The sequence below is a fragment of the Fundulus heteroclitus genome, unplaced genomic scaffold (assembly GCF_011125445.2).
Source record: "Fundulus heteroclitus isolate FHET01 unplaced genomic scaffold, MU-UCD_Fhet_4.1 scaffold_40, whole genome shotgun sequence".
Classification (NCBI taxonomy): domain Eukaryota; kingdom Metazoa; phylum Chordata; class Actinopteri; order Cyprinodontiformes; family Fundulidae; genus Fundulus; species Fundulus heteroclitus.
The window spans coordinates 1,334,549-1,345,892 of NW_023396813.1; the positions used below are offsets into that span (position 1 = coordinate 1,334,549).

Genomic DNA, 11,344 nt, shown 5'->3' on the forward strand with positions numbered 1-11,344 from the left:
TAATTGGAATAAACTGATCCAGAACCACTGATCCAGACAACATAACCACAACTTCCTTCCCTGAGGTTTTAATAAAGAAACAAGGGGAAATCATCTAAAGTAGAAATGTGCGTATAAACATTAATCATGGAATGTTAAATGATTGGCTTTAAAATGAACACCAGATTTTGTGAGATTTTGAGCTAGGAGATCTGTGGCTAAAGTCAGAGAAACCCAATTTTTTGAGCACAACTTTCTTGCCATGACTGAGAAAAAGCTGATAAACACCACAAAAAGGATAACATAATTATGCCAAAACTCAATGTAGAAAAATAGACTAAGTTCTGTAAAATAATGACATCACATGAAATAACGTCCTGCGACGTCTAGCTCCAAGAGAGCTGTGGCCAGGAACAACAACAAATTAAGCTAGTGCATTGTTTTTATTATTCAATACAAAAACACGACTGTATTCACTGAATTTGGTGCATTACACCTAAGTATAACAATCAACCACCTACTCCTCCACCCACAGCTCACAAGAGCAACTCAAAATGACGTTCATACACAAAGTGGGGGTTTGCAGATAACTAAATCTAAACACTTCAAATAAGGGGAAAAAAATCCAAAGATTTTACAAAACTACCTAACAAACATGCCCAATTAGTTCAACAGGTTAAGCTCAAAGGAATGCTTATACTCTCTTAACTGCATCATCAATTTCTGAAATCTGTTCTTTTAGTTGATTCCACTGTTCAGGATTCAGGGCAATGCCTAAAAGAAAAACAAATCAATGCAGAGTAACTACGCATACAAACATCCAACAGTAATTATTTTTTTCCAGCTTATCAGAAGCTTCCTGGTGGGGTTACCTTTCTTCCCTGGCTTCATCTCCCCATCCTGGTTCATCCAGTATTCCCTGATGTCAATCAGGACTTTGCCTTTGAAGTCCCGCACGCTGACATATCTCATCTTACCAATCTGCAAGAACAAGGAGAGGGTCAGAACTGCTCCAAAACCTTGGCCCATTCATGAAATTCAGGCTCTTAGGGTCCATTTTGTGTTCTATCGGATCAGTTTCTATGAGTCATAGAAGCAGCTTTCTGTGGAACTATTAGGAAATCAAAAGCCAGAAAGCTAAACAGCGGGGGTTCTCAGTTGTTCTTCGGACCACTCATCTGGCAAATGTTTGCTCTCTTATCTTTATCTGCCAGCCAGAATTTGTACTGAACCTTTTCAGCAAAACATGCGTGGCTTTAAACTACATATCGCAGAGATTCAGCTCCAACATCCCTCAATTAAAACAAGGATGGCTGATTCTAATTCAAACAGAAATGTGCGACTTCAAATCTGAAGTTGATGCAAAAGTCAACTTCAAATTTATGTGCATTTGAAGTTGATGTATCGCTTACAGAGCAACAGAAATACATCATCTACATGTTCAGGGAGTTACTCTGTTTCTCAATTACATTTCTCCTCAGGTCTGTTTTAGGTACTGGTGTCAACTGATACCCAGATAGAAGGCTAACAAGACTTATTCATGAGGTCAATAACAACACATATTACTATCATACAGAGACTTTTAAAGTGTATCAACAGGAATAAAATCATAACACCCATCCCATTATACAACATAATCATTTTGCTGCCCACAGTGGACCTTCTACTTCCGTTTTGGCCTAAATGGTTTCCCATTAATCTGATTGGAACTGAAAGTAATGTAATATGAGAATCCACTCCATATATCAGCATACCTGTCGGAATCGGTATGGTAACAACTGTCTGCTGCCTCTTTCAATATGCTGCAGTAAGTATTTAGAAAACTGTCCTATACATAGAATTTGAATATTAAGTCTATACAAGTGACCACTTTCTATTGCTGAAGGTAGTGGGCTCTCTGCACAGGACACTAATACACAGTGTGTTTCCCCTACTATTATCCAAGGGCGGACAGCCCGCCAACGAGACTATCCGTCCCGAAGATGATCACGGCATGTAGTACTTGAACATGTTCACAGTTAATGTCAGAAAGTTTATTTGCCCATCTAAATAACGGCAAATTGCACTGTGGGCTATTTCTGTCCTTATGTGGTCGCTCCACTGCTTTCAGCTCTCTATGCCGCTGTCAAAGACTCACGGTGTGTCACACAAGCTCATGTTCATGACTGAGTTGATCGAAAGAATGAAAATATCAGGTGAATGAACAGAACATAATCACTCCAATCATTTCTCAGTTCAGCTGAGGTTAGCCTTCTGTCTTTTCTGGTAAAGTATTTTATTTAGGCTAATACAAACTTTTCATTTGTACTTTAATTTCAACCTTTTTCTTTGATGCAAGTGACCCATGGCTGCTATTTGTAAACATACAGTATTTTTCGGACCAAAAGGCGCTCCGGATTATGAGGCGCACTGTGAATTAACGTGCCTATGTGTGTCTTTGTCCACACATAAGGCACACCGGATTATAAAGGCACGCTAAATATTCTTCCCAAGTGCGTAATATCACGCAACTTGAGAAGAATACGTAACTTTTATGTAAACTTTTCATGTAAAGCACTTTGCATTGTCTGTGTACTGAATTGTGCTATATAAATAAATTTGCCTTGCCTTTTATATTGAAATAACTTACTAGGTTTATAGTTGCTAGCACATACTTTGGGCTCTGGCTGTCTAAAGGCTCCCACATAATGGGGCGTACTGTTCCTACACTATTTCCTACATTTCTTGTGGCAAATTCCTACAATTCCCACACTTTCTGCCAGTGGGACGTAGCAGCGGAACGGATGGTAAAATGTGTGATTAGCTAGCTGAGCACCTAGAGCCGTTTCTTTCCAGCAGGCTCCCACCGCACACCCGTCAGTGAGAACAGAGAGGGACTGTGATGCTGCTCGTCCTTGTGAACACCTACTTGGACCAGACTCACCTTGCGTTTATTTATCCCTGTTGTGTGTATATAAGTTGCCTCAGTTTGTTTACCCGTTGTCGGGTCATTCTGTGTTCACCCTCTGCGTCCTCCTGTGCTGTTGCTGCCTGAGGTCTTGTAAGGTTAGCCTCATTAAAATATCTTTGTTTAACCCTATGCGCCTGCCTCTGCCTCGTTACCGCCTAGGTCCTCGCCACCACAATCTTGACAGTAATGACCCGACCAAAAGAGGACCAGGCAATATGGCAGTTGGTTTTTGCTCAGGTGGAGTTGCTCCGCAGGTTGAGCAGGAAGCCCCAGCTGGTGGAGATGGACGCGGAGTCGATCAGGGCCGAGGTCCCGTTCGTCCTCCGCAAGGGACTTCTTCCTCCAATTCCCTGCCAGCTTCCTGCCTCACAACTTCACCTGACAGCGCTCAGCCCGCTCACTCCGGTGCCGGCCAATGGTAGTCCCGCTGCGGCTTCACATGCCACAGCTCAAGCCTGCGTGTGCGTACCAGTCCCGAGAGGGGGTCCAGGGGGACCCGCCTCCACTCTTCGCGCTCCAGTCTCGAGAGGGGGTCCAGGGGGACCCGCCTTCAGCCATCGCTTTACAGACCATCGAGTGGGCGGCCCAGGGGGACCCGCCTCCAGGGTTCTCCAAGGATCCTGTTCTGGAGCTCCACGTCAGAAAGACCCAGGAGAAACTCCACTGCCGGTCGCCTGAGATCCTGCTGTCTCGCTGCCGGCTGACCCAGCCACGACAGGGTTGCCCTCCGCGACGCCTGCCTCTGCTCCAGCCACGACAGGGTTGCCCTCCGCGACGCCTGCCTCTGCTTCAGCCACGATGGGGCCGCCCTCCGCAACGACTGCCACCGGAGACCCTGCTGTTCCGTCACCGGATGACTGCGCCTCGCCGGAGTCGCCCACCGCGACACCCGCTGCCTGAGACTCTGCTGCTTCGCCGCCTGCCGCACCCGGGTCGTCCTCCTGCGGCCCTATCTGGTCCCAAGCCGCCGCTCCCAAGCCGCTGCTCTTCAAGTCGCCGCCACAGTTCAGCGCTCCCAAGCCGCCGTTTGAACTCACCTGAACTCTTTGTTGGACCCCGCCTCATTGCCGCCTAGGTCCTCGCCACCACAGTGTTATATATATATATATATATATATATATATATATATATATATATATATATAAATAAATACACACACACACACACACACACACACACACACACATACCTATATACACAGTCATGGCCAAAAGTGTTGAGAATGACACAAATAATATATTTTCACATGATCTGCTGCCCTCTGGTTTTCATGTGTGTATGTCAGATGTCATCACAAACGTACAGAAATACAATTGCAATCATATTGTAACAAAAGCTTTTAATGACAGAATGAGTTAATGCAGCAAGTCAATACTTGGAGTGTTGACCCCTCTTCTTCGGGACCTCTGCAATTCTCCCAGGCATGCTCTCAATCAACTTCTGGACCAAATCCTGACTGATAGTCCATTCTTGCACAATCAATGCTTGCATTTTGTCAGAATTCCTAGGTTTTCGTTTTTCCACCCGTCTCTTGATGATTGACCACAAGTTTTCAATGGGATTAAGATCAGGGGAGTTTCCAGGCCATGGACCCAAAATCTCTATGTTTTGTTCCCTGAGCCAGTTAGATATCACCTTTGCTTTATGGCAAGGTGCTCCATCATGCTGGAAAAGGCATTGTTCATCACCAAACTGCTCTTGGACGGTTGGGAGAAGTTGCTCTCGGAGGACATTCTGGTACCATTCTTTGTTCATTGTTTTTAGGTAAGACTGTGAGAGAGCCGACTCCCTTGGCTGAGAAGCAACCCCACACATGAATGGTTTCAGGATGCTTTACAGTTGTCATGAGACAAGACTGGTGGTAGCGCTCACCTCGTCTTCTCCGAACAAGCTGTTTTCCAGATGTCCCAAACAATGGGAAAGGGGATTGATCAGAGAAAATGACTTTAGCCCAGTCCTCAGCAGTCCACTCCCTGTAGCTTCTGCAGAATATCAGTCTGTTCTGATGTTTTTCCAGGAGAGAAGTGGCTTCTTTGCTGCCCTCCTTGAGACCAGGCCTTGCTCCAAGAGTCTCCGCCTCACAGTGTGTGCAGATGCACTCACACCTGCCTGCTGCCATTCCTGAGCAAGCTCTGCACTGGTGGTAGCCCGATCCCGCAGCTGAAACACTTTTAAGAGACGGTCCTGGCGCTTGCTGGTCTTTCTTGGGCACCCTGGAGCCTTTTTGGCAACAATGGAACCTCTCTCCTTGAAGTTCTTGATGATGCGATACATTGTTGACTGAGATGCAATCTTTCTAGCTGCGATACCCTTTCCTGTTAGGCCATTTTTGTGCAGTGCAATGATGACTGCACGTGTTTCTTTAGAGATAACCATGGTTCACAGAACAGAAACAATGATGCCAAGCACCAGCCTCTTTTTAAAGTGTCCAATGGTGTCATTCTGACTTAATCATGACAGATTGATCTCCAGCCCTGTCCTCATCACCACCCACACCTGTGTTAAAGGAGCAATCACTGAAACTATGTTAGCTGCTCCGTTTAAAGCAGGGCTGCAATGACGTTGAATGTGTTTTGGGGGATAAAGTTAATTTTCCAGGCAAATATTGACTTTGCAATTAATTGCTGTTACGCTGATCACTCTTTATAACATTCTGGAGTATATGCAAATTGCCGTTACAAAAACTGAAGCAGTAGACTTTGTAAATATATATATATATATATATATATATATATATATATATATAAAAGGCAGTACATAGGATCCATTTCATGCAGGATTCACTGCTAAGCAATTTTCAGACCTTCTGTAAAAAGAAGATTGCAAGTTCAATAACAGACTACAACTGAAAACCACAAAGTTCCCAATCTAAAACCTGAAAGAATTTTCGCTGATCATTTTTATTGAAGCCTTTAGTCCTCTAACTTTACCATGTAGGTACATCTTTAAAAGAGTAAGGTGGCTCTAAACATCCCTCAGTACCCTGATCCACAGTGTCAGTGCAACACTCTGGGGTTTCAGTGTGTATTGTCTTCAGTATTATGAGCTAATATACCTGTTGTGTAATTTGTGACATTAGTACAGCTTACCTGGAACATATTGTCATCACCGTTACCACTGCCTTTGGAAGACCCACCAGGTTTTGAGCTCTCTCCACTTTTTGGTTTCTTAGCTGGTTTTTCTGGTGCACTTGGCTTCTTTCTCTTTGCCTAGGAGCAGATGTTAGCCATCATTACGTCTGAATAAAGCAACTAGACAGATTTGTTTTTTGGATTAACTTGTACACACAGGTTGAAACAAGATTTGTCTGACAACATTAAGACTAGGGACACTAGGGACTACTGTTGGCAACGGATTTTGTCATCGATTTCTTATGTGGTGCTATTAATGTGTCACTCGCCATGTAGCAGAGCCGTTTACCTCACCTGCAGTCGGTCTTCAATACTAGCTGCAAAGCGATGTAAACAAAGTGAGGCGGAGGCGGCATTTTCAAATACTGCTTTTTTGCAATAAATTCTACAAATAAAAACACAGAGAAAGTGGCTTGAACTAAGTCCTGAAAAGATAGAGCTTCCCAAAACCAAAAAAATAAGTACCATTGACAAGGTACGAGAGCTACACAGTGACACAAGACCTGAAATAACATGGAGTAATTGATGAGGGTGAAGAGAACAGGGTAAGTCATTACAATATCTGACGTTTGTTCCGTTTCACAGTGAGAAATTCGGGACAGCGCTTGGCTGGCTGGCTGAGAGCGGAGTACTGCGTGGCTGAAATCATGCTTTGGGGTGTCGCCTGAATGTCAGTCTGGTAGCTCATCTAATGCGGCCGTTAGCTTGTTAATGACAGGAGCTCGTTTACATGCGTAACATTCCCTGATCCGATTAAAACGTGTGTGGATTAAAAGTAAAGTATTCCGAATGCACCGTTTATACGAGCTCAAAAATCAACTAATCCGATTTGCGTTTACTTGCGCCGAGCTTTATTCAAGATAGAAACTCTCTGACATTAGCGAAGTTGCTGAATTTCCATAAAACAGTCACAGATGTTTTGTACTTCTTCATGCGGAGGAAAATCAACAACAAACACCGATGTGCGTCGGTTCTGACTGTTCTGAACGCATAGAATGGATCCATGCCAGGTTCTGAGATGGTTGAGACTTTGCTTTCCATAATTACACCACAGGCTCAGCAACTTATGCTGTTGAAAGAGGGAGGAAATTACGATCATCCCAAAATGTTCTGTGCTGCACAGCACTGCAGCCCCATCCTCCATATGTAGGCACAGCAAGTTCATGAGTTCATTGAAGCAAGTTGATACATTAAAGAATTATTTTTCGTTCTTTGACAATGTATTTTGGGAAAAACTGGTTAGTTTTAAACTAAGAGCAACATATATGCTTGTGTCTGTTATGTTGCTCACATAAAACTAAGAACAACATGTGTTATTTTGTTATAACTTGTGGTATGACCTATGACAATGTGTTGTGGGAAAGACTGATTCTGTATTCCTTATTTTGCTTATATTTGCGCTGTTATCTGAGTTTGCAATATTATTTTGCTTCATACACTGCTGAGATGCTGGGAACGGTTTTGTTTTGGAAACGGGACGAACAGCTCAGATGGGAGGGAGAAGTGGCCACTCTCGCTCCCATCTGATACTTTGTTTATTGGTATAAAAAGGAGGGGACCGCCCTCAGTCGTTGAAGTCAGCCGTGGGTTGTTCGGACTCCCGGCCGAAGTGCTTGCTGTTTTGTGTTGCTGTGTTCTGTGGGGAATAATAAATGTTTGCCTTATATTCTAACAGAAACAGTGTTTGAGTCCTTATTTGTGTTTGCCGATCTCTCCCAATCCTGAAATAAACATTTCATAAAACACAAGTGTTTAGATGGACGCTGACTGGATTATGGATCATAAACCAGCCCTCTAAATCAGAATACAATTTCATTCTGGTGGTAATAATTTGTTGGTTAAGCTTTAAATTTGAGTGAAGGTGCTATATGGTAGCAAGGAGCAGGACTCTAAACTAACTTTTCAAGAATCAAGAGTCTTTATTGTTTTTATGTAACCATAATGAAACTTTAGTGAGACACTCAGAATAAGAGGTAGACCTAAATTAAAAGCACTTATAATAAAAACAAGACATAAGCATCTCTAAAGAACACCCTCAAAAATGTAGAACCCTCAGAAGAATTAAAAAGGGTCAAATATCTAACAACATTTTTGATTCTGCAAAGAAAAATTAGAAAAGCTATTTAATAAACATTCTTGGAAGTAAATACTGTACAGTGTTTCCCGCAGTAATTTGCTTATGCGAGGCGGACCGAGTCGCGGAGCGGGGGGTGGGGGGTGGGGGTGTTGGTGGACGACACGTTTTCCGCGTACCGGCTTGCGGAGCGGGGGGGGGGGGGGGGGGGGGGGGGGTGGACGACACGTTTTCCGCGTACCGGCTTGCGGGGGGGGGGGGGGGGGGTGGGTATCCCTGGGTCTTTTCCCTGCCATTCACGCACGCGCGAAAGCAAAAAAAAACAGCGTGTTAGCGTCACTTTTTTTTTTTTTTTTTTTTTTTTTTGAATGTTGGCGAGGCGGTAGCGTGAGTTTGGCGAGGCGGCCGCCTCGCCAAGATAGCGCTGCGGGAAACCCTGCTGTATGACCAAGGACAGATGTAGCATTTACATAAAATGCAGCTTGTGCTAAAACAGTCTATGAAATAGGCCCTGGGTGCACGAGCACAAGGGTGAGATTCAACCAAACCGCATATGACACCAGTTTTACTGCTTCACTTTTGTTGTGTTAAATCACTGTTCATATAGACAACATTGACTATTAAATGACTGACTAACAACAATCTAGTCAGCAAAAACTTCTTTATTTGACGCAAAAATATTTATTACCCAATAATATTGTAACAGAACACCTAAGTAGCAAATGTTTTGGAAGCTTATTCATTGTCAGTCCAAATGTTACAATTAGGAAAAATGGAAAGAAAACAATTTTTGTCCAATTCGTCGATCATAAAAATAATCGACCGATTAGTCAATTGATAAAATAATCGTTAGTTGCAGCCCTAAGTAAGACTATTAAAAATAGCTCTGATAACAGAACCTTTATCTCTTCCAGCTTATCGGCCAACTATAATTGCACATCTGTTATACAATAACAAATTATAACAGGTTAACAAATAACATGTTTGCATTTAAGATCAAACCTTTGTCTCTACTTCACTGTCGGAGTCACTTCCAGATGTAGACGACAACACTTCCTTTGATTTGGGCATTCTGCTGAAACATGGATCAGAGATCAGATCTGCTGTAAAGCCAAACACTTCCAAGTCAGATTGGTGTGATTAAAGATTTCACCCAGAAAAACTGAGCGAGTCAGGTTGCCTCCAATTTAAGTCTGTTCGCTGTTTCCATGAACCGCATAACAGATTTTGCACAGGCATGATTCAATTAAAGCTATGTAATGCTGTAGGAACATATTAGAACTCTTAGCTAAGATTTCAGTCGGGATGTTCGTATTGAGGACCTTTTTTTACTGGTGGATTTGTGTCTGCAACTATACTCAACTCCTGTTACTTTATTAGATCTGTGCTGGAACAAACTGGGATTTACCAGCACTTTGAAATAGTTCAAAGTGGTAAACATTAGGAAATTAGCAGTAAATGTGCATTTTGACAGGGGAGAGACACGGCTACAGTCAACATCTTCTCTTCCTTTCCTTTTGTTACCGGACTCGATCTCGGCCTAGCTGTGTGTTACGGGTGATCGTAAGCCTGAGGATGGGTGGGTGGATGGTAGTGGGCTCAACCTGGGCCCAACTGGCTCAGCTCTATCAGCCCCTGTGATTCTGAGATGGCGCCTTATTGTAGTTCAAACATCCGTTTGCCGTTAGCCTGCCTGGATCCGAGCCCGTGCCAGCGAAAAACATCCACCTCAGATAATTAAGATATATTTCCATATATGTGAATTCAACCGTGAAATGTCAGCAGGATAGAGGGCACACGGCTGCCAGCGGTCCCCGTATAACACACTGGCATCGTGAGCAGGCTGCTAGCCCTAGGAGCTAACATTAGCAGCTAGCTAGCTCCATGGGTAGATCACGTTAGCTTTCTACCCAAGGTGAAAACTGGGACCTAATATGTTCGTCTCATAAACGTAGAAACTACCCGACAACATGTTAAGAAAACATCCAAATGTAGAATCTTACATGATGGGATGTTGTTGCGCGGACCTTTTAAAAGGAAACGGAAGTCTGATTTCTTCTTCTTTTGTGATTTTTAGTGGTGGTTGGTGAACAACTTAAACATGCATTGCCGCCACCTACTGGAAAGGAGTATAAACCGAATGTTGATCTCAAAGGAAAAACAGGAGAAAAAAAATCACACCATATAAAATAAATTACTGTCTTAAAAAATAAATATGGCATTTACTGCTAGAATCATTCTGGAACAACTCGATGAGATCTAGTTTTATTTTCTGTTAAGATCCTGTTAAGATTTTGAATAAACTCAATTTATCTTACCCTGATGCTTTTTACACTGTAAAAACACATGTTCTATAGTTTCAAGTTTCCTACAGTCACATCTCCCTGTTAGGTGTAACCCGATTATGAATAATGATCCATTTAGTTCCGTATATCCAACTCTTAGTCTTGAAATAATTTTCTCCTCTCTCTGTTCCTTTCATTTCTCCCACCTTCCTTTGGATTTTGTAGAACCATCGTCCTTTTCTTTCTTTTACCCATTCCTTCTGCCCCCTCTCTCCTATTTTCCTTCTTACCAATCCCCTTAATTCCATAATACTGATGCTAACATTAATCAGTGAGAATCAGGAACCCATATAAAATTTACTTTAAGCCCCATCATGTAAGTTATATAAAGTGTTAGTTGTAGTTCTATTAATGTCTGGTCTACCTCCTGACTGTCTATGCTGCAAATCTGAACAAATTTGAGATTTGAATGGTCTGACCTCTCCAATCCACTGCAAAGCTAATAGTATTGACAACATTTCTCCTGTGTATTAACTGAAATTCCATCAATAACTCTTTCCCCTTCTTTGATGCCAAGCTGGGGTACAATGAATGCTATTTCAACCTGATTAGCTGTATTTTTTAAGCATCTGTGTACAGTTGAACATAAATACAATATTTGTTGATATAATTCTCTATTGTATATTGTCAGGGTTTTGTTTTGACTTGGCTTTTGTTTACTATTAGTTTTCAGTTTTTCCTCTTTGTTAGGGTTTTAGTTATGATTTGACTTTATTTTCTGTTAGTTTTCAGCCTCCGTCCCCTCACTTAAGCTTTCCCTTCACTCCCTCTGCAGTCAGTCACACCTGTTAGTCATTAATCAGTCAGACTAATTTCACCTGCCAGCCTCACTACTTAAACCTCCCTCTGCTGTCACTCCTTTGCC

The 11,344-nt window shown here is 42.6% G+C and overlaps 1 protein-coding gene across 2 annotated transcripts; it reads right to left on the reverse strand.

Moving 5' to 3' along the window:
* Positions 1-403: 403 nt before the first annotated feature.
* LOC105923016 (SUB1 regulator of transcription) lies at positions 404-10,243 on the reverse strand. Of its 2 annotated transcripts, none has more exons than XM_012858938.3 (5): positions 10,138-10,243; positions 9,137-9,206; positions 6,019-6,138; positions 852-960; positions 404-753 (listed from the first exon to the last, which is right to left on the reverse strand). In XM_012858938.3, exons 2-5 carry the CDS (start codon positions 9,203-9,205, stop codon positions 674-676), a joined length of 378 nt encoding a protein of 125 aa, XP_012714392.1. In that variant the 5' UTR covers position 9,206; positions 10,138-10,243; the 3' UTR covers positions 404-673. The 2 variants fall into 2 exon arrangements, with proteins under 2 accessions (XP_012714392.1, XP_012714393.1); XM_012858939.3 differs by having other exon boundaries at positions 9,137-9,209; positions 10,138-10,222.
* Positions 10,244-11,344: the final 1,101 nt, after the last annotated feature.